The sequence below is a fragment of the Euprymna scolopes genome, chromosome 30 (assembly GCF_053919585.1).
Source record: "Euprymna scolopes isolate OS-2025 chromosome 30, ASM5391958v1, whole genome shotgun sequence".
NCBI lineage: Eukaryota > Metazoa > Mollusca > Cephalopoda > Sepiida > Sepiolidae > Euprymna > Euprymna scolopes.
This window is the reverse complement of record NC_136511.1, coordinates 85800875-85825734: the sequence shown is the minus strand read 5'-3', so window position 1 is coordinate 85825734 and position 24860 is coordinate 85800875. Positions and strand designations below refer to the sequence as shown.

The 24860-nt window shown below is 34.9% G+C and overlaps 1 protein-coding gene across 11 annotated transcripts in view; it reads right to left on the bottom strand.

Moving 5' to 3' along the window:
* Positions 1-24860, bottom strand: part of LOC145254879 (uncharacterized) — a 182963-nt gene that overhangs the window by 113778 nt on the left and 44325 nt on the right. For all 11 annotated transcript variants that reach the window (XM_080113754.1, XM_080113756.1, XM_080113758.1 and 8 more), the window contains exons 4-10: positions 24728-24812; positions 24485-24628; positions 22790-23064; positions 5034-5134; positions 4613-4798; positions 2149-2202; positions 1-1987 (exon numbers count right to left, since the gene is read on the bottom strand). In XM_080113754.1, coding sequence (XP_079969880.1) covers positions 1-1987; positions 2149-2202; positions 4613-4798; positions 5034-5134; positions 22790-23064; positions 24485-24628; positions 24728-24812 — 2832 coding nt within the window. The remainder of the gene's footprint in view (positions 1988-2148; positions 2203-4612; positions 4799-5033; positions 5135-22789; positions 23065-24484; positions 24629-24727; positions 24813-24860) is intronic.

Here is a 24860-nt window from a genome sequence, read left to right as displayed (position 1 = left end):
CTTTAATTTCTCTGGATTTTCTCTCTCATTCTCATCCGGGGTAGGTTTAGCCTCCTCATGTACTTCTCGAAGATCTCTTGCTTCACGTACTTCACCAACTCTTAAATCTCTGGTTTCTCTGAGATCTCTAGGTTCCCGGTTTTCTCCACGCATATCTCTAGTTTCACGTATGTCACGAGGTTCAGCACATACATCCCTAGGTTCTCCACGGACATCTCTGATATCTTGAGAATCATTACGCACTTCTCTAGACTCCCGAAGATCTTGAGATTCTCCACGTACATCACGGATGTCCCTGGATTCTCCACGTGTATCCCTGGATTCTCCACGTACATCCCTGGATTCTCTAACATCACGAGCGTCTGCACGCACATCACGTGGTTCCCGGATGTCCCTCGGTTCTGCGCGCACATCACGTGGCTCACGGACGTCCCTCGGCTCTGCGCGCACATCACGTGGCTCACGGACGTCCCTCGGCTCCGCGCGCACATCACGTGGCTCACGGACGTCCCTCGGCTCCGCGCGCCCATCTCGTGGCTCACGGACGTCCCTCGGCTCCGCGCGCCCATCTCGTGGCTCACGGACGTCCCTCGGCTCCGCGCGCCCATCTCGTGGCTCACGGACGTCCCTCGGCTCCGCGCGCCCATCTCGTGGCTCACGGACGTCCCTCGGCTCCGCGCGCCCATCACGTGGCTCACGGACGTCCCTCGGCTCCGCGCGCCCATCACGTGGCTCACGGACGTCCCTCGGCTCCGCGCGCCCATCACGTGGCTCACGGACGTCCCTCGGCTCCGCGCGCCCATCACGTGGCTCACGGACGTCCCTCGGCTCCACGCGCCCATCACGAACGTCCCTCTGCTCCACGCGCACATCACGAATATCCCGAGATTCACCACGCACATCACGTGGTTCTCTAGAGTCTCCACGCTCCCGAATATCCCGAGGTTCCACGCGACCATCACGGGACTCCCGAATATCACGGGGTTCCACGCGCACATCACGTGGTTCACGAATTTCACGGGGTTCTACACGCACATCACGTGACTCACGAATGTCCCGAGAGTCACCACGCACATCTCTCTGATCCCGTGCCTCTCCACGCGCCTCTCTAATATCCCGAGTTTCAAGACGGTTTTCTCTTGAAGACTCAAGACGATTATCCCTTTGTTCAAGGCGAATATCTCTCGAGACAAGACGAGACTCTCTTGGCTCAAGACGAATAACACGCGGGGTTTCAATGTGATTATCTCTTTGTTCCAAGCGAATATCCCTAGAAGTTTCATGCCGATTATCTCTCTGTTCCAAACGGATGTCTCTGTTCGTATCTCTTGGTTCCAGACGTATATCTCTCGAGGATTCCAATCGAATATCCCTAGAAGAATCAAGCCGAGATTCTCTTGGTTCATGACGTATGTCTCTCGAAGATTCCAGACGGTTATCTCTCTGTTCCAGGCGAATATCCCGTGAAGATTCAAGCCGAGATTCTCTTGGTTCATGACGAATATCCCTGGACGACTCCAGCCTATTATCTCTCTGTTCAAGTCGAATATCTCTTGTTGAATCCATTCGAGACTCTCTTGGTTCATGTGTACGAATATCCCGAGAAGATTCAAGACGGCAGTCTCTAGATTCTAGACGAATATCTCTAGAGACGCCACGCATCTCCCTTGGTTCAGGACGCATGTCTCTGCTTTCTAAACGAATATCACGGGATTCTCCCCGCATATCTCTAGACTCTCGGATATCCCGAGAATCATGACGAATTTCTCTAGGCTCCCCACGCGGTTCTAATCGAATGTCTCTAGATTCACCGCGCAAGTCACGCATATCTCTTGATTCACTGTGCAGGTTACGATGTTCGGGGCGTATATCTCTTGATTCCCCACGCATATCTCTACCTTCACGATGCTCCCGAGGATCTCTCAGTAGACCCTGCTTTTCACGCATTTCTCGAGCAAGCCGACGTTTTTCCATCTTTTCTTCACTCCTAAAAAGAAAAAAAAGAAAAAAGCAAATTAAAATTAATAATAAAAAAAAAATTTTAAATGTGGACAAGACTACAGTTTTTTAAACTTGTGACTTGGAAAGTTTAAACAAATGAATTTATTGATCAAGAATTTTTCAATACAAAATAAAATCTATACAAACCTTTCACCATGGCCTTTTTCTCCATCTTCACTGTCACTAAAGACAAGTTTTTCACTAAAAAAAATTAAAAATACATAGACATAAGAGATTGTGACTAAAAAAATGTTAAAATTTTTAAAAAATGATTTTTAATATAGAAACTTAATTCTTCTAAATGAGAAATTTAGAGTTTGTTACTTTTTTGTAGATAAATGAGAAAATAAAATTAAATAGAAACTATAAATTGAGAAAATCCACCAAAAAATTTGTTTTTGAATGTTAAACTAAATTGCTTCAAATTTAAATGCCTAATCTATGTGAATTATCTCATAAAATTTCCTATTCCACTAACTCCATAGGCAGATATTGCTTAAAGTTATGATTTGCATGAATTTGTTCACAATCAGCTATTTCTATATTTTACCTTGTTAGCAGTGTTCTTGCGTAATAATTTCAGCAAAAGAATAGGAGTGACTAACCCACCAATAAGTCCTCTTCCTTTAACCCAGAACACTGACAGAAATACAGTAAAAATCTAATGAGGGTAACTTTTCAATCCAACAGTATGCTACACACGATTATAAGTAATACACTGACTTACAATTGAGCATAAACCAAAACACTTTTTTTTTTTTGTTTTAAGTTACATTTTCACCCCAAACAAGGCACAGTGTCACTTTGATGTAGGGTACTACTATTGGGGACTCAAGTTGCAGGGATACTATGTAGGGAGTTCAGCAGAAAGATGTCTGTTCACATTACACTTGAACTTAAGCATGTAAGTAAAGTTAGGGAAGCAGGAATCCGGAAGGGAATTCCAAAGTCTAGCAGTTCTAGAGAAGAAACTATTAGAGTTACATCTAGGGATATCTATTGTGTAGGTGTGGGATTTTTCTGCTTGTCAGGTTTGATGGGGATATTTACATTGAGGGGGTACAAGGGCTTGTAGTTCAGAGAATCCACCATTAAAATACATGTAAAATAGGCAGAGGGATGTAACATTTCGTCAGTGGGACAGAGGTTGAAACTTAGATGACAGTCCAGGACCTATCAGGTTGGCAACTCTTTTGAAGGCTGACCAGGAGTGAGAGACCAGTAGCAGATGGCCAAGCCCAAACTGTACTCCATACATGGGCAAATATTTCAGGCACAAGTAACTTTCTAGCATGGTAGAGAGCCCACCTTCTTCGCAGCAGCCTTGGCAATGCTCTCGATGTATCTGTTCGAACTCATGTTTCCTGTGAATGTTAAGCCAAGGAGTTTGAAAGAAGTACTTTCAGATAATGTATCTTTAGCTATAGCTATTTGTGGTGGAGAAAGTTTTTTGTAATTATTGAAGAAAACAACCTTAGTCTTGGCAGTATTGAACGTGACCATCCATTTTTGTCCCCATTCCACTACAGATTGGAGATCTTCCTGCCATTGCCTTGGATATGTGTTCATCTGTTTTCCCCTTGTGCCTCTTATAGTGTGTGGTGTCATAAGCAAATATACCCATCTCAGAGACTATATTATTAGGGAAGTAATTTATGAATTTTAGGAAAACTTAAGGTTCAAGGATCAACCCCTGAGATACACCCGCATTTATATCATTGTTTAGATGTACAACCACAGAGGACAACCTGGATTCTTCTCTTATTTAAGAAGAACTTAATTATGTTAAGCATTCATCCAGTGATACCGTATGATCTTATTTTCTTAAGACCATCGTACCATACCCTGTCAAAAGCCTTAGATACATCTAGGACTACTGCCCTACCATCTCCTGCTTTGTCCAGTGTATGGTATATACGTCCAGTTGTTTTATGTTTATGAAATATACACACATGAAAGATTTTCCAGTTTTTTTTAAATATGCATTCTTCATTTTGAATAGTTTCAAAAATAAATATCCTCTTTTTTTTTTTTTCAACCTATTACTGTTTATATTATTTTTTACTTCAATACTTCATTAGCAATATCAAAATTAGCTACATGGTATACACTAATTTTCAGCATTCTTCATGGTAGACGCTTTGTTACAAAATAGTAGTAGGTAAAAATAAGTCCCAGTGACAATAACTCTCGTCGGCTGATGCTTGGCAGACAGTAAATACAAATTGGATTCATTTAATCACTAGGAATATTGTTTTCGTTGTTTTGACTCGAGTATATATCCGACACAGTAAGACAGTCAATCAACCGAGAACCACATGAGTCTATATAAAAAAATAAGATTAACATATATACTCAAGAGTCTAAACGAAAAGAATATGCTGTTGTCACAGCCCTATTAATCTGTTGACAGTAGATTGTTATCAGTACTATTATTAATATTGCACCTGTACAATTAGTGAAAGTGTTAATGCATGGCCTGTGATTTTGTTTACTTTTATAACTATCCATTCTAGTGCTCCCACCACCAAAAATTATGACATCATCCATGCATTGGTCTCACTAGTTTAAAATAAAATTATATAATAGAAGCAATATTACTAATGATTACCTGTAGTCTATTTCTCCTTGGGCTCCAGCCCATCCACCATCGGTAGAGTCATTACGTAATATTTCATCAAATTCTTTAAGGTCCCTATCTTTAATGATGGCGGGTCTCTTATAATTGTCATCATTTTCGTTAACTGGTCTCTGGGGTTGTGGCTGTTGAATAGTTGGAGGCGGAACTCTGGGGAATCTAAAAATTAAAGAAAATTAAAAAATATGAATATTTTAAAATTGACTAAGTTTTTTTTTTAAATAGATACTCAAAAAAAAAAAAAAATTTGATTTTTATAGGACTTTAGATTGAATATAAAATTTGCAAGTAATTTTCAATTAAAACGAAAATTAAAATTATATATTCTTTAATCTCTATATAAGATGAGAATGTTTACTTTAAAATAAATATAATTAAAAAATATACTTGGTACCTTGCATCATAGTAAGGTGCTGGCGGCCTGGTCATATTATGATAATTAGTAGGATAAGTTCCTGGTCCAGGTGGCCCTTGTGGAAAACCACCTCGATATAACTGCAAATATATTTCAAAAGAAAACTCCAGTTGTTAAACAATTTAATTCAATAAACAAGCTTTTAAAAATAAGTTTAAAATATTCAATTAATTTAATATAAATAGAATACTCAAGAAAGTACAAAATTAAGCTCCATTAGTTTATTTGTAGCATTGAAAAGCAAAGATATAATAAAACAGTCAAGTTTTCAATATGATGGCTATATAAAATTACACTTGCCATTTCTAAATACTAATTATTAGCTAACCAATGCAATTTCATTCTATGGTATCTAAATGTTTATTATATTGTGGCAGCTCTAATTATCAAATCAGCTGTGCATTTGAGTGAATAAAAACTTTAGTGAATTTGGTAGCAGAGGGAAGAGCAAGAAAAGCAACCAACAAAGCCAACATTAACTAAAATTCCAAATCTATACTATAAATTTGTTGGTTTTTTTTTGTGTGTATTGATAATACTAAAAACCCCTTTATATTTTCTATTTATTTAAAAAGAAAATACAACTAGTGATATGCAATTTAAGTATAATTTACATACGAGCAGATAGCTCATATTTATAATCAGACACCAACTAGAACAGTTAGGGTTGTTGAACGCTTACTTAGCGGTATACACGACATATCAATGCTATCACTGATAGGATCCCCCTCTGGTCTTTGAAGACCCGGAATACGTAGATATGTGGATTCATTGCTTCGCTGCTAATGCAAAGATACAAAAAGTTGAAAGACAACAAAAAATCGAGGACGGGAGAATGAAATCACTGACTTGTTCATCACTAACACTGGTTGTGAAGCAATTATGAGGGTTCTTACAATGGTTTACGCTCGAGAACTAGAAATGACTTTCGAAGAAATGTCAGGTTATCAAGGGAAACATGAGGCCAAAGAAAAGACTGGTGATTGCAGAAAGGACCAAGTTTATGGCAATGAAGCAGGAAGTGGATGAACACATAGTAAAATATTTACACCGGTTAAGTGCGAGGAAATATTGTGAATTTGAAAAACTAGGAGCAGAAGAACAGACAACAGAAGAGTTAATCCAACTAAGATCAATTGAAGGGATGCATAATTCGGCACATAGATATAAGCTAATGGAACAGTTACAACTTACTAACATGCCCTTAAATACGTGTCTACAATTTATACAACAGCAGGAATTAATACATACCTAAAACAAAAATTAAAAACTCTTACGAAGAAATAATGGCGGAAATGTATACAGTAGAAACAAAAAGAAAAGATTGTACGTACTGTGCGGGGGGAGGGGGGGGAATGCCCAGCGTTTGGAAAAACATGTTCTAAGTGTTTAAAAAAGAATCGCTTCAATGTAAAACAAAAAATGTGGAAAGAATAAAGGATGAAAATAGACAAATTTTTTCATGTAAAGAAGGATAATATACAAAATACTGAATCTAAGAATGGAGATACAAAATTAAAAATGAAAATAGATACTGGCAGTGAAGTGACTATAATACCCAGAAATTTGTGTGAAAAGATGGAAAAACCGTTAAAAAAAAAAAAAAAAAAAAAGCAACATACAATCATGTCATTTTGAGGGCTCGATTATAGCAATTATGGGTTACTTTGAAGGTTTTTTTTTTTTTTTTTTTTTTTTATTACATTTTCACCCCAAACAAGGCAAATTGCCACTTTGGTGTAGGGGGCTACTATCAGGGGCAACAACTACTGGGGTACTATGTAGGGATTTGGGCAGCAAGGTGTCGGTTCACGTTACACTTGAACTTCTGCACGTCAGTACTGTTGGGGAAGCAGGGACCTGGAATGGAATTCCAGAGTCTTGCGGTTCTGGGGAAGAAACTATTGGAGTAAAAAGATCTTTTACATCTAGGGACCTCTACAGTGTGGGGGTGGGATCTAGTAGCCTGTCGGGTTTGTCGAGGGTGCTCGCGTCGTGGGGGCACAAGTGATTGCAGTTCATCAGAGCATTCACCACTAAAATACTTGTAGAACAGGCAGAGGGATGCAACATTTCGTCGATGGGACAGAGGCTGAAGCTTAGATGCCAGTTCAGGGCCTATCAGATTGGCGACTCTCTTTTGAACCTTGTCAAGGAGCGAGAGACTAGTAGCAGATGCACCAGCCCAGATGTGGCAACAATACTCCATACATGGGCGAATGGTGGCCTTATAGAGGTACAGGATACTTTCGGGTGTTAGTAGTTTTCTAGCACGGTAGAGAGAGCCTACCTTTCTTGCAGCGGCCCTGGCAATGCCTTCAATGTAATTGTTCCAACTCATGTTTCCTGTGAACGTTAGGCCAAGGAGTTTGAAAGATGGACTCTCAGATAAAGGGTCGTTGGCCATTGCTATTGGTGGTAGAGAGGGTTTCTTGTAATTATTGAATGAAACTAGTTTAGTCTTGGCAGCATTGAACGCGACCAACCACTTTTGTCCCCATTCCACTACAGATTGGAGGTCTTCCTCTAGTGTTTCTGCCATTTCTTTAGAAATGTGTTCATTCGTCTTCCTGTCGTGTCTGCCATAGAGTGTAGTGTCATCAGCATATATACCCATCTCAGAGGCAATGTTGTCGGGGAGGTCATTTATGAATATCAGGAACAATAGAGGTCCAAGGATAGAACCCTGGGGCACTCCCGCATTTATATCATATTGTTTAGATGTGCGACCGTCGAGGACTACCTGGATTTTTCTCTTATCTAAGAAGGATTTAATTATGTTAAGTATTCTACCAGTGATACCGTAAGATCTAATCTTCCTGAGGAGACCCTCATGCCATACCCTGTCAAAAGCCTTAGATATATCTAGAGCTACCGCTCTGCCTTTCCCCGCTTTGTCCAGTGATTGGTATATACGTTCAGAGATCACGGTGAGGATGTCTGCTGTGGAACGGGCTTGTCTAAATCCATATTGTTTGTCAGTCAGTAGTTTAGCATCTGTAAGATGATGGACTAGAGCATGGTTAATTATGGTCTCAAATATTTTGGCAAAAAGTGGGAGGAGGCTAATGGGGCGATAATTTGATGGGTCTGTCCTTTCGCCAGAATTCTTGAATACTGGTACAACAGAAGCAGTTTTCCAACAGCCCGGAAAGCAAGCTTCATTAAGACATTTGTTGTAGAGTTTGGAGAGAACTGGAGCTACTTCGGCTGAGCACTTTTTTAATAGCACAGCTGGGATAAGATCGGGTCCACATGCTTTTGAGGTGTCAAGGTTTTTTATGATAGCATGCACCTGAGCAGGGGTGGTTTTCAGATCGTCTAGTGTGGCGTCTGTCCGCATAGGAAAGTCAGGTAGGGGGTGGTTGGAAGGGTCCAGTGTGGAGTTTGAGGCAAACCGACTGGCAAGCATGTTAGCCTTGTCGGTTGCTGAGGAGACAACCTCAAGAAAAATATGAAATAGTACCCATTATAGTTACAAATTGCTGAAAACCGCATGGACTATTGGGAAATGATGTATTAAAACTAAATTCAACGAAGTTGATTAATGAGATAGAAATGGAAAAAACAGGAAAATTAAATCATGAAGCCAACCTGAAATTAAAAGAAAATGTTCTCCCCTCCTACTACGAAGTTAGAAAGATACTAGTGCATTTATTACTGTTAGTAATAGCTAAGTTGCGAAAGTTAATAAAGGAAGACTTATTAGAACCTGCCTCTCAGGAGCAAGTAAATTGGCATCACCCATTGTGGTATTAAAAAAAAAAAAAAAAAAAAATTATAAAGTTTGCGCCAACTAATACCCTATTCCGAATGTGGAAGTAGCTTTACATAAACTTGCCGGAATGAAAGCATTTTCGAAGATAGACCTAAAATCAGCTTACCACCAAATACACATTGATGAAAATTTTAAAGCGATGGCCACAAACACGCCTGTTAAAGTACCTATTTACTATGCCTCCCCACGGGACAGAGTTAGACACCAGGGTCGTTTTTTTAACGTGGAGAAAAGGTACAAAAATAAAAATTGTCTCAGTCGTGAAGGATTTCTCCTCCACCGAAAGAGAACAAGAAATAGAAGTGCAGCATCTGAACAGATACTACACTTTGATCTTGACCAAAAGGCCAAGACGCCTGTTAAAGTAGAAAAGGATGCCGTATGGAATAAAAACGGCTAGTGCAATTTTTCAAAAAGCTATTGAAAAAGTAATAGGAAATATTGAAAATACCATCAAGACAATATATGATGATTTAAAGAAAAAAACTGAAAATATAAACCAGCTAAGAGACGCTGGCATGACAGTAAATACAAAAAAATGTGTAACCAAAGGTAATGAAATATTTTTGGGTTACTCAATATCAAAGGAAGGGATCTCTCCAGATGAAGCGCTAAACAGAAAATTCTAAAAGTGGCTACACCAAAAAATAAAGAGTTGGAGTCTTTCATGGGTTTGGTAAATTTTTATAGAAAATATGTACCAAAATATGAGTTGATAGAACCATTTGCAAGGTTAAGAAAAAGAAAAAAAAAAATGTGGAATTCATTTGGTTACAACACCAACAAAAAGCTTTTGAAAACTTAAAACAGATTCTAGCGAAAAAGCCAAGAGTACAAATTTTTGACCCCTAAGAAAAACATAACTACTGACGCTAGTGAGCATTCCGTATCTGGTATTTTGTTACAAGATGGTCATCCATTGATGTACTTATCGAGGAGATTAATGACTGAACACAATTATTCTAATATAGAAACAGAGGCACTGACAGTTCTTGATGGGAAAAAAAATAATTTCTTGTTGAAAAGTAATCACAGACCACTGGAATTTATTTTCAACCTAAGAAAAGAACTACCGAAAGTTACGTCCAGAATATTACATTGGGCGATCAAACTGATGGCATTTGACTTTGAGTATGTTACACGGAATACAATACCACACGTTGATGCCCATCTAAATTGAGGTTTTATAGAGAGGATATGGACCAAATTGACAAGGAATTGGAAAGACATTCCTGCACTTTGTAGAAACCGATGTAATATCTGTAGACAAAATTACCCAGTGTTAAACAGAATAATGAGAATCGCTGGGGAAATTGTTCAATGGCTAAAAGACCATGCAAATAAATTTGTTATAGGGAGATGTAGTGATATGCAAATTAAGTATAATTTACATATGAGCAGGTAGCTCATATTTATAAACTGACACCAACTAGAACAGTTGGGATTGTTGAATGCTTGCTTAGCGTTATACATGACATAACTTTCTTATATATGAGTCATGAAATTGCAGTCACTAGCAAAAGTTCTAGCAAATTTTCATATTCTTTCAAGCATTTATTTTAATTAATTCCCTAATAGTTTTCTTTATGGGACGATCATCTTAGTTAACTACTAGCAGTTCAGCCAAGCTTTACTCGGGCCCTAAGTGCTGTTTATAATTTTATGTGCATATATATATATATATATATATATATATTAAAATGTTTGACTCGTCCACTTAACCTTCATCTAAAATTTCAAGTGTCTCAACCCAAAATTGGCCGAGTAGTTTGGTAGAGTCTGCAAAGGTCAACACTTTCAACTTTGACCTCTTGACAGCCAAATTTTTTCCAAAAAAACTGATTAAAAAGCTAGCTGCAATACACTTTCTATAAAATTTCAAATATTTAGACCAAAAATTGGCTGAATAATTTGATAGGCTGCAGAGGTCAAATTTTTTTTTTACTTTGACCCCAATTTTGACCATTTATTTCTTTGGGCTCAAATCAAATTAAAAAGTTTGATCCATGTCCAAGTAATGTACATCTAAAATTTTAAGTGCTTAGATCCAAGATTGGCGGAGGAGTTTAGTAGAGTTTTCAAAGGTCAAATCATTGAACTTTTTAATGTGGAAATACAGCAATGATCTGTACCAAATGTTGCCCCTCCTTTTCCTTCAAGGAAGTTTCGTGTAAGTTGTCCATGATGATCAATGGTTATAATGGTGGAAAGTCCAAAGAAAGAGGAAAGTTTCCCTGCTCAGTGTGTGGAAAAAGAATTGGGTGCTATTCAATGTTTTTGTGGTACTTGTAAGGATTGGGTATACAAGAAATGCAGTGGAATTAAAAGTAGATGGAGAAATAACTAGTTTGTGAGCAAGAAATATGAGACAATGGAAACAGGTGAGAAAGACTTTGAGAACGTATATTTGGGTCATGAAAATATTAACGCTGTTCAGAAGTTTTGTTACCTTAGTGATATCATTGGAGCACAAGCCGAGCATGTGGGGTCCCCGTCCAAGAATGAAAAATTTACTTTCACCATGACTAATGTTAGTGCAAAATATTTTAAAATCCAAGGTGTGGTTATTGAGAAAAATGCAAACGGAAGTAAATTACTAGGTCCAATCTCTCCTTTGTCGGGAGATCAACAGGTGGAGTAGATGCTGGTGCGATTGCAAGAATTAAGAGTGGATGAAGTAAGATCAAGGAACTTCTGCTATTACTAACCAACAGAGCATTACAATAATCAACCAAGAAGAGACTATCAGTTTGTTTTTTTTTTTTAACTTCAGTAAGTTTTAAGATATCAAGGAAGCTAACTCCTCCTGGAGCTAACACTTTATTCTGTTATGATTTAAATTTATATCTGAGGGCTCTTTTAAGAATAGATGCTGTTCCCTTTATGGTTGCTATTTGTATCTCGTGACAGCTTGGTCTTCCAGGGATTGCTTCTAAATATTTCTGAAGGTTCTTTTTTATTAAACCAGTTGCTCCTATCACGACCGGTATAATGTTTATTTCTTTCAGAGACCATGTTTTTTTGTATGCAGTGTGATGATCTATGAAAGTAATTTAATGGTTTATTTTACCAGCATATCAACCATTTTGGGTTATCTAATGTTTGAGAGATTGATTTTATTAGATTGATTAGATTTTTGGGTTTTTTTTTAGTGATTATTGCAATTTGATAGGTGTTGTAAGCGGGTTTTCATTTTCTGTTTATATTATATAGCTTTGTTGCTTTTAAGAACTATGAAGTTGTTAGGGTCTACTTTGTGGAAGAAGTCTTAAAATTTTCTTCGAAACAGTTTTTGCAAATTTGTTAGAGATCTTTGAAATTTATTAGAATATGTTTTACAATATATGGTTCCTGACATGGAATACAGATTGGAGCTTCTTGGCTTTTTAGTAAGTATGAGTGTGTGACCGCGGTGTGTTCTATTTGGAGTCTTGCTTTTTCTACATTTTCCCTTCTTATCCTATTAGAAATTGTGTCTTCTGTGGGTTTTTTTTTTAGGTTGGGCTTAATTCGGTAGTTTGTTGCTTTTGCAGGAGTTCCATGACTTTTTCCAATGAGATATATTTGTTGATTAGGGATCTGCAGTCAGCATAGGGTACTTTTATGTTGCTAGTGTTCATTTCAGTGGGTTTTTTTTTTGTTTTTGTTTTTTTGCAACCGTGTCAATGTTTTCATTCCCTTTGAGTCCTATGTGACTGGGAATCCAGCAAAAGATGTTTTGTTTTGGGAGATAGTAATTCTTTGTAAGAGATTGATGATCAAGGGGTTAAGTTTGTCTTTTAGTGACATTAAAACTGATAACAAACCAGAGAGTATCATTTGTTTGAGTTGGTTTGAAGGGTGATGTCCAAGGCTAATTTTATGGCTGTTGTCTCAGCATTGAAAATTGAGCTATTGTTTTGTAGATATTTTTGTAGTATGATATTGTTAGATATGGCTGCACTTCCAACTTCGTTCATGTCTTTAGATTCATCTGTGTATATACATGTCCATGTTAATATGTTGTTGAGATTGTTGATATAGATTGCAGGGTGTGCATTAGATTTGGAATATTTTGTTAAGTTTAGAATACAATTGTTTTAGTAGCCAGGGAAGGTTTTCTAGAAATTTAAATTTGTGAATGTTGTTTTGTCTATTTAGATACTTTTCTAATACATGTTCCATTTGTAGACTGTAGGTTTTTATAGAATTTTTTACTTTTTCAAAGAGGTTTTGGTATTTGAGGTAAAATTTGGTTGGTTGTTTTATGGCATATCAACCCTTTTCGGGTTATTTAATGCCGAATCAAGTGATTTTGAAGAAAAAAAAAAATTGTGTTCTAGATATTTTTTTTATATTTTCAAGTACCTATTCATGATGTTCATTTTTTTTTTTTGTTTGTTTTTTTTTTTTAAATCAAAATTATTTATCATGTTATGTTGAATAAAAAATTAGGCTTCAGGGTATTTATATCTTCAAATATTAAGTTGTTCTGTAGAGAGAAGATTTTACTTTTGTTGATTTGTTTGCTTGATGAGATGTTTAACCAGAATATCAAGCATCATTTATTTAATGTGGGGAGGAGGAGGGTCCTTTTTTTATATTTTTGAAATGGGTCTTGTTACTCTCAAAAAAGGAGAGAATTTCACCCAAGCAGATTTTTTTCTTTTCCCCCCCCGAAGATATTCTTCATATCGTTAAATTTTAGATATTGTTTCCTAACGAATCAAGGGCTCTACACTCTACAAAAAGATGTTTTGACAGAATTGATATTGTGGTTGCTGCAGGAGTTTTGCATGGTCAATATGTATTATAGATATAATTACTTGTTCCTTTCTTGATTTTCTAGGAGTTGATCTCCATTCTTTCAGTATGGGTTTAATTTGGTATAGTTTGTTATTTGCGTTATTATTCAATTGTTGCTGCCATTTTGCATAAAATATTTGATTAATTTTTCATGTTTAAAATCAGTGGAGAGAATGTTAATTGTATCGGGATTCAAGTTTAGAGCTGACTTGGCTGCTAAGTTGGCTCTTTCGTTTCCTTTTATTCCATTGGAATCCAGCATATGATCATTTCTTTGTTTTTAGATATGTTGATTCTGTTTAGTAGTTTGATGATTAGAGGGTTTTTGAGTTTTTCATTATTTAGTGATGTTAGACAGGAGAGTGAATCTGAAAATATTAGAATAAAATAAACATAAATCCTAAGATATTGAGAACGAGCTCGATGGCAGATACTCCAGCCATAAAAACGGAACTCTCTGTGGAAGGGCTTTTTTTTTTTTTTTTTTTTTTTTTTTGAGTTGTTCTATTTGAAATGGCAGCGCATGACACTACTGTGGTCTTTGAAGCCATCAGTAAAAATTTGTAGATGGTCAGAGTATTTCAGAAGACAATCACCGTTTTTTATTTCTTGGTAGGTATTAGGGTGGGTTTTCACTTTTGGGAGTTTGTTTAATTTTAGAATTACTTAAAGTTCTGGTTCCTGTAGTATGAATTCCATTATAAGACTACAGTGTTTTATAGCTTTTCTTTTTGTTTCAAATGACTCCTTATATCTTGAATTGAATGTAATTTCATATGCTGGATTATTTGGGTTTGCTTTTAATTTAGTGTAATATTGGGGACCCAGTTTGTGACTCCTTATATTTAAAAGGAATCTCATTGATTGGGAAAATCTACATCCATTTTCCGTTGCACAGTTTGTTTAGGCATTGTTAGTTTGCATTCAATGGTGCATATATATTTTGATCTACAATATACCAGATCATCTAAGAATCCCCCAATGCCAGGGTCCAACCATTTCACTATGCTGTTCATTTTCACGGATAGTACGCTTCCTTCAGAGACTGCCTTCTCCTGGAGTTATTTTTAAGGACGTGTTAAAGTGATGTTTACCTGCAATTTTTCAAATCATCCCAAAGATGCATTCAACTTGCTAACAGTTTTTCCAGCATTCTTTTTTAGCTACCTTAATTAACCTACAAGCTTTAGCTCTGTTTAGTTTGTATTTAATCAAATTTGAAATTGTGGCTTGTTTTTCAAATTTCTTTAAAGCTGTTTTTTTGCATTTTGACGGCTTCCAGACATTTGAAAAGAAATCAGGATTTGCTGAGCCTGTTAGGTGCTGCGGTTTTAGGGATGCATTCGTTTGCTATTTCGATTGGTATTTCTGTGAAATATTTTACTGAGTCGTTATTTGTCTTAGTGTGATTCAGCTTATTCCTATATTTTTCTTTGAATATTTGCCAATTTGCCTTAGTTTCCATCGGAGTTTTTTCACTGTTGGATTTTGGCCTATCATTATTGGAAAATAATCGCTGCCACAAGTGTCGTCATATACTTTCCCCATTGAAGTTCACATGTATTGATGGATAACATAAGCTAAGGTCAATGGCTGAGTGGTTTCCGCTAGTTGGGTTGAAGGAAGCATATATCATTTTCATTAATAAAATCTTCCAATGTTTTGCCCTTTTTATTAGTGTTTTTACATCCACACAGAATGTTGTGACTATTGAAGGCCCCTAATAAGGTAAAAAGTTTAGGTAATTGGCTGATCAGTTTTTCAATTTATTTTTATCCAGGTCATCATTTTGTGGGATATACAAAGAACATACTATCATTGTTTTATATAGAGTGCCGTTAATGACAATTGCTTGGATGTTAGTTATGTTTATTTTGTTGTGGGGTATATTGTTTCTGATTACAATTGTTAACCCCCACCCCAAGGCCTTGCCCCCAGAGTTATAAGTGTAATTAAATATTTGGTAGTTCTTGATATTGTCTTCACATTTCAGTAAAATTTCTTGAAGGCAAACTATAGTGAGGTGTTTTTGTGATAGTTTGTTCATATTTGTTTTCAAACTGTGACAGTTCCATTGGATTATTTTTCGTCCCATGGTTTTTGCAGGATTAGTTTTTTTTTATTTATTTAATCTACCTGCATTTTTTGCAGGTAGACTTTGCTTTTTGTTGGATTTTATGTGTTTGGTGAGATTCTTGTTGAGATTTTTCTTTTCTTTGTCTGGGTCTAGAAGTAGATCTTGGTTTGGCTTGGCAAATTGATTTGGGTTCCTGGTCATTATTTTTTGGTCTTTTTGAATTTGTTTTTCTTTTTTTTTATATATATATTTTCTGTATTGTTATCAGGTTCCATCATTTCTAATATTTGGAAGCTATTTTACATTCTATCGAGTTTCTGCTTTTATGGAGTGTTCTTTGTTTTATTTGTCTTTGTTAATTATTTTGTATGTTTCGGTTATATATTTTTAAGTGCTTCAGTTGTAGGCAGATTCTTATCTTTTGCTTGGGTTTATTATTTCTATTTTTATTTAAACCAAGATATTCTTCTTTGAGGCCATTTTGGAATTTTGGCCATTCTTCATGGTTTAATGAGATTAGTTTCTTTATTAACTCTTTAAATTTGTTGTATATTTCATGGTGTTGATGTGGTTTGTGTTTTTTGTTATTTAAGCATATGTTTTATCTTTTAAGCTTCTAGGAAAATTGTTTCTTCTATATTTTACCTACATTTTTTTTTTCCTTTGCATATATTTTACATATTTTGAAGTATGCAGAATGGTTTTCTCTGCAGTTTGTACATTTTAATTCATTGGTACACTCTACCTCTGAGTGGTCTAGCTCTATCTCCGCACCCCCCCCCCTTGTGGTATCCATACTTGTGGCAACTAAAAGATCTTAGAGGAGCTAGTATATATTGCTATACTTTTCTGTTTAAATAACCAATTTTAACTTTTGGTATTGTTGAGGAATCAAATTAGTATATATGTCACAATCAGCCTACCATACCTTTTAATATTTATATATTTATGCTTGATCATTACTTGTTCTTTCAGTTCCTTTTTTTGTTTCTTCTGTTGCTAGAAATAACTCGTAGCTTCAGATCACACCTTTAGATATATTCAGTCTTATGTGGGAAGACTGCATTTGTATTCGTGGAATTTATCCATTTTAATTAAGTTTTGGACATCTTTCTAGTTGGTGACTTTTATTAAGATGCTTCCACCTTTTATTTTATTTTTTGTTTTAGGAGTGCTTCTGTTTAGCATTTTCTCTATTAGGAATGGTAATAACTCAACAATTTTTTTCTTTTCTAATAATTAAATAATCAGGAATCTTGGAAAAAAGTTTTTGTGGATGTTAAGGCTTTTCCGTTATTTTCTCATCTGAATGGTTTCTTTTCTAGTATTTAGTGCTTTAAAAAGGTAGTTTTTATTTTGTTTTTCCATAAATAATTCATTTTCAATACTCCCTGCCCACCCCAGTGTCCATAATTTGCAAGGGGAAAATTGCCTTGCTTATGTCGCGGTTACATACTGTTTTGGTCAGTAAAATCTCAAGTACTTTCTGTGGATTAAATTGAAAACTAGCAGTACCTGCTAACCAGCGTTGCCCGAAAGAAGCTTGCCCCCCTCCCTCGATAAAAATAAGAGTACCGCTGTTGATGCTGCTGCTCTCCAATCCCCAACCTCATGTTACAAACAGCTTTCAAAATAGACACTCCCAACTCCTCAGGTAAGAACGGTTATCGGAATGTCAAGAACGGGTGGAGAGAGGTGGTGTAGTAAGGGTATTGAGGGATCACCAGTCATAAAATAAAAATAAATAGTGAGGAAAAAAAGAATTAGAGGCAGTAGGCAGTCTGGCTCCACGACTAAAAATAGTTTGTCTCAAAGTTTTACTAAGCAGAAATTTATTTACAAACAATAACATGGAATCCCATCCTAAGGAAATTAAACGAAACTTCTTTCGTGTATTTATCATTTATTTCGTCTAGAATGAGAGTTCAATAGAAACATTTTAATTTGAATAAAATACGCATCCAGTACGTTTGAAACCAAATCACAGCATATTAGGAAAATAAACAAATATTTTACTTATTTGAAATTTATCACAAATATTATTTCAGAGGTAGACTCCATCTTCAATGTGTTGTTTTGCTTCTCTCCCCCCCCCCTTTTCTTCTTCCTTGCCATGTTGTAAATTTGGAGAAAGAAGTCTGTATAGAGCCGCGCATTGTATCTGGTGGTTGTTTGAACTGTGCGTAGGTAACGCGAGAATAACGTCAAGAAGGAGAATTCAATAGAAACGTTTTAATTTGAATAAAATAAAATACACATCAAGTGCGCTTGAAACCAAATTAAAACAATGTATAAGTATAATATAAGGTAGGTTATATATAATGGGGCTTGACATGACCAGCCGATTGATCAGATCGGGCCTATCTGACCTCCTATCCAGCCAAAGTAAGGGCCAAAGTGGTGTGTTAGGGAAGCTGAGGTGGTTAAGTCTGATCTCCAAGTCCTTCAACCACCAGGATTCCGTCCTAAGACGTAACGGATCGCCACTCATGGTCAACAAGTAGCCCTATTGATAGACTTACTCTCTGCATGGGAGGCGGGTGACAGTGAGTGTATTCTACTGCCCTACTGACCGGGCCATTTAGGATAGAAGAAACATAAAATTATTTAGTGCAGTTCAAGTAGAGTGGATATTCAAAGACTTCTGCATAAAAATTGTTTGATGAAATTCTATAAGCTCCTAGAACTATTCGGAGTCCTTGGTTGTGAATTGTTTCTAGTTCTCTTAGATGAGATTTTATGCCAGATCCATACATAAAGCTAGCATAGTCCAGCTAAGATCTGATGAGTAATCTGTATGTTTTCCTATCTGTTCCCCAATTTGTATTGGTGATTACTCTCATTAATTGTACTGTTACATAGAGTTCTGAGGTGCTTTATGTGTTAACATTTTGTCGAAGATTATGCTTAAGTATTAAACAACGGGTATTTCTCAGTTTGAGAAGGATCAAGGTGTAGTTTTCGTTGCTGGCAGAAATGTACAGATTTGGTCTGAAAGAATTTAAAACCGTTTATATTTGCTTATTCACTAATCTTGTTAAGACATTGGTGTAATTGTCATTCAATAGGGTAGATAGGTTTTCATTCGTAACAGATTGACATATAGAAAAGGTTTTACTCCAGGGTTCAGAATTTTTACAATGTTGTTCATTTTGATATTGAAAAGTGTGGCTGATGATACTTTCCAGTGGTATTCTCATTTTCTGTTTGTAGATTTCAAAGAGTTTTTCCATGTAAAATCTTAAAGAAACAGTTGGAGATGAAATTTTCTATGAACATTGGTAGTCTACCTTTGAGTCAGAATTTATAAAATTCTAGTATTATGTCATATTGCCATGTATTGTTAAATGCCTTAGAGATCAAAAAAGATTGCAATTAATGTTCTTTTTTGATGAAGGTATTTCTGATGAGCGTTTCTAATCAAATTAAATGGTCAATTGTGCTTCATCCTTTCTATAATTAGCTTGAAAGTCAGATTAGTTTCTCTTGTCCAAATTAGTCTGTTGCTGACTATTCACGAACAATTGGTTAAGCAAATGGATTTATAGCTGAATAGGTTTGATATGTTTTTTTTTTGTTGTTTTTTCAGTTTAGAGTATGGGGATGATGTTAGCTTGCTTCCAGAGATTGGGTACTTTACAACTAATCCAGATATTGTTTAAGATTTTTAGTAGGTATTTCATGAAAGGATCTGGAAGCTGAGGAGTTTGTAAAGTATATTGTCTGGCCTTACTATATAGATATTATGCGATTGGGTAAGGGAGTTCTGTAATTCAGCTACAGTAAAAGGCAAGTTGTATTTTTCTGTGTTTTTCAAGTGAAAGTCCAGTTTTATATTTTCATTATTTTCTTTGAAGTTCTGAAATTTTTTACTGTGATTTGTAGCAGAGGGATTTTAGGTAAATGTATTTGCAATTTCTTAGGCATATTGTTGTTACTTAAACGTTTGAGAGGGGATACTTGTGTTTTTGCTCATGATTTTCTTACAATATTTCTACACCATATTTGTTGAAGTTAATTTTGAATATGAATTCTTCCATATGGAAGATTTAGATTGTTTAATTCTTTGCCGCTTTGGCTCTGCATATTTTGAAAGAATTTAAGTTTTCTACTGTTGGATGAGACTTGAATCTGCATAGAGCAGCTTTGCATGATTTGATAGCTTTTCTGCATTCAATGTTGAACCAAGAAGTTGTGTTTGGTGGGTTTGTAAAATTTAGCGATACCTTTTTTCTGCTACGGAAGTTATTGTTTTGATAAAGTACAGTAGAACCCCGGGATACTGTGGCTCTAGGATATGTTTTTTTTTTTTTCAGGTTATGATGTGGAATAGGATATTTGGCTCAGCTTACAGGGTTATTTTTAATGTTATTTGATTACATGCATGTGTATTATATATTGTACTGTATTTTCTTACTAATTTTTAATGCTGCATCTCCAAGTTCTACTGTATATAATTTGGTCTTGGTTTTTGAGTTGGGAGTTAGTTTTGTGGAATAAATAGTTTTAAATTTGTTTCAGTTTGCTTTTTTGAGGTTCCAACTTGGAGTTTTGTCTACTGGATAGGTATTCAAACTTTCTAGTATTATTGGTAAGTGATCACTTCCACAAGTATCATTGCGTGTTGACCATGTAAAGTCCATTAGAATGGACAGGTGACAGAGTAAGGTCTATTGCTAAAAATTTCTCCAAGTGCGGAAACATGCGTGTCGGAATTTGGTTGTTGTAAATGCATAGGGTTTTTTGTTTATGAAGCTTTCCAAGAATTTGCCCTTTTTATGGTTTCATTGCAACTCCATATTGGGCTGTGAGAGTTAAAATCTGAGTAATATAAAAGGTGTGGGTAGCCATATTATGTTTTTTTAATTCATTCTCTTAATTTCTCATTTAGAAGAATGTAGATCAATAAGATGATTTGATTGCGCAGTTATTTTAACTGTTATAGCTTGTAGTTGAGTTCTGTGAGGTATATCATTCGATTCTTGTGCAACTTGAAGTTCAGAGATCAGTATTTTTTATATAGTTAAATTGTTGGTATTTAAGATTTTTTGACATTTTTGAGGAAGCTTTCTTGAAGACAGATAGCAACCTGGTTGAGTTTTACTATTAACTGTAGTTCTTCTTTGTTCATGTTTATTCTTTTACATCTTGTCACAATGGTGTCCACATATTTGGCAATCATAGCATCTTAGTGGGTTAGTGATATATGGTTTTGTAATTATCAGATATCCTACTTTGACAATTTTGGTGATTTGGCGAGTATTAAAGGTTAGAATGTATGTATTGATACATATATATTTTTTTTTTTTGTATTTTTTGCACATCTAAGTCTGATTTCTTCTATAGTGCATAATGATAGAAGAGAGCATTTAGTTACGCCTTTGAGTTTAGTGAGTAGGTTTTGATTGTCATATCGAACTGTTTCCATTTTAGTAGCTCATCTGCTTGTTTTGATTTATTTCAATTAATATTGTGCTATTCCTTTGTTTTTTTTTTAAATTATTTTTGGTTTTACATGGGAATCTTAAAGACAGGTTTAGCCAATCAATTAAGAGGAAGATTAAAAACTGGATGTATGCAAAAAAGATGATTTCATTGGTCTGCTTATATTTAAAGAACGGATGAGAGTACCTGGATTAGTAGATGTAAAACAGTCGTAGTAGCAAGGTTAGACCAAAGAAAACAAAGATAAATTTGAGAGAAAGTGAAATATAGAGAAACTTGCCCATTAATAGGCCAGTTGAGAATTCAATTTCTAGAAGCCATCCAACAGTAAGACAGACATTTAACCTAAAGATATATTTTTCATACTTATATATAGATAGGGACAGCAAAAGTGAAATGAAGAATTTAAAACAATAAACATGGGCCTTCATTAAAAGCAATACTAAACAAAGTCAGATAATAAAAAATCTTAATCCCAAGAAGAGTAGCTTCCTTTAGATGCATATAAAATTCTTAAAACTGCTTTTTAAAAGATTTAAAGTTTTAGAAACAGTTCAAGTCAAACAAAAACAAGCCCAAAGACTTCTAGGTAGGTAGAGATCCACATTTTGGCAAAACTATTCATTTATATCACACACACATGCAGGGTACCTTACATAAGATACTTGCTTTTTATGCTGTTTGTCCCGATAGTATTACTAAAGAAGCCATTATTTAGTCCAAAAGTAGAAACCAGCAAATACTACCACAAAGGAAAAAAATAAGATTCTTACAGAATATGAATCAGTAGCTCAGAAGAGGGACCATTTAACAGAGTCTTGGATAATTTAACTAGGGAGCTGATATGTTCAGGGACATCCGAATTTGTATGAGTAATATATTTCCTAAGCTTTGTGTAAGATCTTTGTTTACAATTTTACTAACAATGTAATCATATCTCCTTGATGCATCAACAACAATATATGAACACTTTTTTTTAATATATTGGAAATTTATTTCTGACAAGGTACAGTACATTATGTACTGAATTTTTTTTTTTTTTTAATGCAATTGTTTGCAGATAAAATTAACTAACGACCAACTATTTCACTTTGTGACATTCTCTGCTTATTTCTAACCCTTCAGATTAATGGCTTGTTTATCAATATTATCCACAAATAAAAATTTTTTTTTAGTGAAATAGAAATTTTAAAAAAAGTTCTGTAAAATAAAATGACACAATATTAATTGAAATAACATATCAAAACAAGCAGAGGAGTTACGAGAGTGAAAATAATGAGACAAGAAATAAAAAAAAAACCTGTCTTTTAATACTTAGACATATTAGGGTGTTGTAAATAAATTATCTAACTGCAAGCATATATTTCGATATTAGAAATTCTACTAATCAAAATGTCTTCATTGTCCGGAATTCAAATTTACTTTTTTCATAAAAGATTTTAAGTTTTAAAAACAGTTCATTCTTTTCATTTGTTTTTTGTGTCGATTTTTGGAAATAAACACTAATTACATTGAATTTTAAGACAGAATAAAACACTCCTTGCATGCAGAAAAGAAAACCATTTAATCTTGTTATTTATTGCTTAATATATAGCAATTAAAAGCAATCTTGAAGAAAAAAAAAAAGCAAACACACAGGTCTGTACTTACATAATGTGGTAACATATTGCGATACTGAGTAGGCGGATTAGTTAAGCCCATGTGAGGAGGTCCGAGCTGAGGTACAGCACCAGGGCCGGGTCCTTGATTTGAAGGACCCGGCCGAGGTGGTACCGGCTGCGGAGCCGTCTCCGGGCCACCTGACATCTGGGGGCCATTTATTTGAGAAGTCGCATTCGCAGTTTGTGAAGAAGAAGATGGATTTTCTGGCGTTGGCTGTGGTTGTATAGCACCACGAGCGCCTCCTTCGCGCCAGCTTGCAACATCTAGGAGGTTAAAAGAAAATTAAATGTACCATCATAAATATTTAATTTTTCTCCACATTCAATTTCAATAAGAGTTCATACTTTATAAAATCTAAATATGCCAAAGAGAAAAATAAAGATTTTTTTTCAGAAAGCGTCAGAGTATAAAAAAAATTTACATAAAGGAAATAAAACGTTAAAGTGACATTTCAATAGAGTTTTTTTTTTTTTTTTTTATTAATATTACAATAGTTACAGATTTTCAGTGTTGAAAATCATTGGTTTTGTGCTCACCGTTTATATTTTTAAATCTTTAATAGAATGAAGACAAGTATCATAACATGAAAACCAATCTGCAATAAAACCTTATAACAAAAAATTAATCCAAACATTTTTACTAAAGTTTCAAAGATGATACAATCCTCAAGAATATACGGTCTTATACACTTTAAATGCAAGTCTAAATTGATTTGGTACACAAATTCATCAGAATGTCAAATTTTCACTAGTACAGCGGTGAAAATATTCTTTAATATGTAATTTAAATTTGTTTGAAATTGCAGATATTGATAAAGTTCTTATTCAGATTTTCAATTATATAGCAATTTAGAATACTATTTGCTTTGCTTTACCACTTTCTGTATTGTTTAATTAACCTGGACTTAAATGTTTGTCTGCATTTAACTACAAATTTTTTTTCTTAAATATATCTACTTCATTAAAAAAAATTAAGATTTTTTTGTCTAAATTCAGTTACCCTAGGACTATAAACACAGGCACTACATATAGCTCCAATATGATCATGCTTCATACCAATAACTGATGCATTTCCAAAAATGAAAGTCTTTCATTCAATTTCAGAATTTCCTAGATTAATTGACATATCTGACTCACAAGAGGAAGTGACCATAACTTCCCACTCAAAATATCTGTTGAAAATATTTATCTAAACACAAAAACCAGAAAATTAATCCACTGTTAGTAATTTTCATGATTCAAATAGGATTTTAAATGATATAAAGAACTAACACAACTCTACCTCAAAAATTTATTTAATTACCAGTTCAAAAGTTTTTTTCTATACATATACCAAGTTTAATTTTTTTCCACACCTAAAGCATTTTTATTCTAGGAAACGGGTCTAACCAGTAATTTATATTTTCCTAAGAATAAATTTCCAATTTCTACCAGATGCTAAAATTTTCAGTTAATATCTGTTCCTTACATAGATAATATAGTGCAATTTTCATATTTTTCATTTTGAAATGTCATCAGAACTAACTACTTTTGAATGGACTTTTTGTAGTGCCTATAAATATACCTGATATTAATGTTACTAAAATTTTGCTTTATATATTACATTTATTCATCAATTTTTTTTTTTTTTTAAATATACACTGTATTTCTTAACTTTCATAAAGTAATGAAGTTAAAATATTACTTTGAGGTCGCAAACTTGGTCCTGGACCATATTGGGTATCCTTTCCAGCCTCTTCTTTCACCTCTTTTTTTTCTTCTTCCCCACCAGGCGCAAGCCTTGGGAATTCTTCGTGAAACAATGGAGATTGATGGCTCAAAATTCCACCTAAAAAAAAATAAATAAATAATTATATATATATATATATTTTTTTCTTTAAAAATAAAATTTGTTTTAGAATTAAAAGATGAAAAAAATTTAAATTACTTTGCGAAGTTTCCCCAACAGTCACACTGCTCCATGATTTTCCCCCAGTACTGTTTGTGGTTGCCCCAGATGATGTGTTCGATTGCTAAAATAAAATGAAAAACAAATATATATACTACAGGAGTCAGATCAA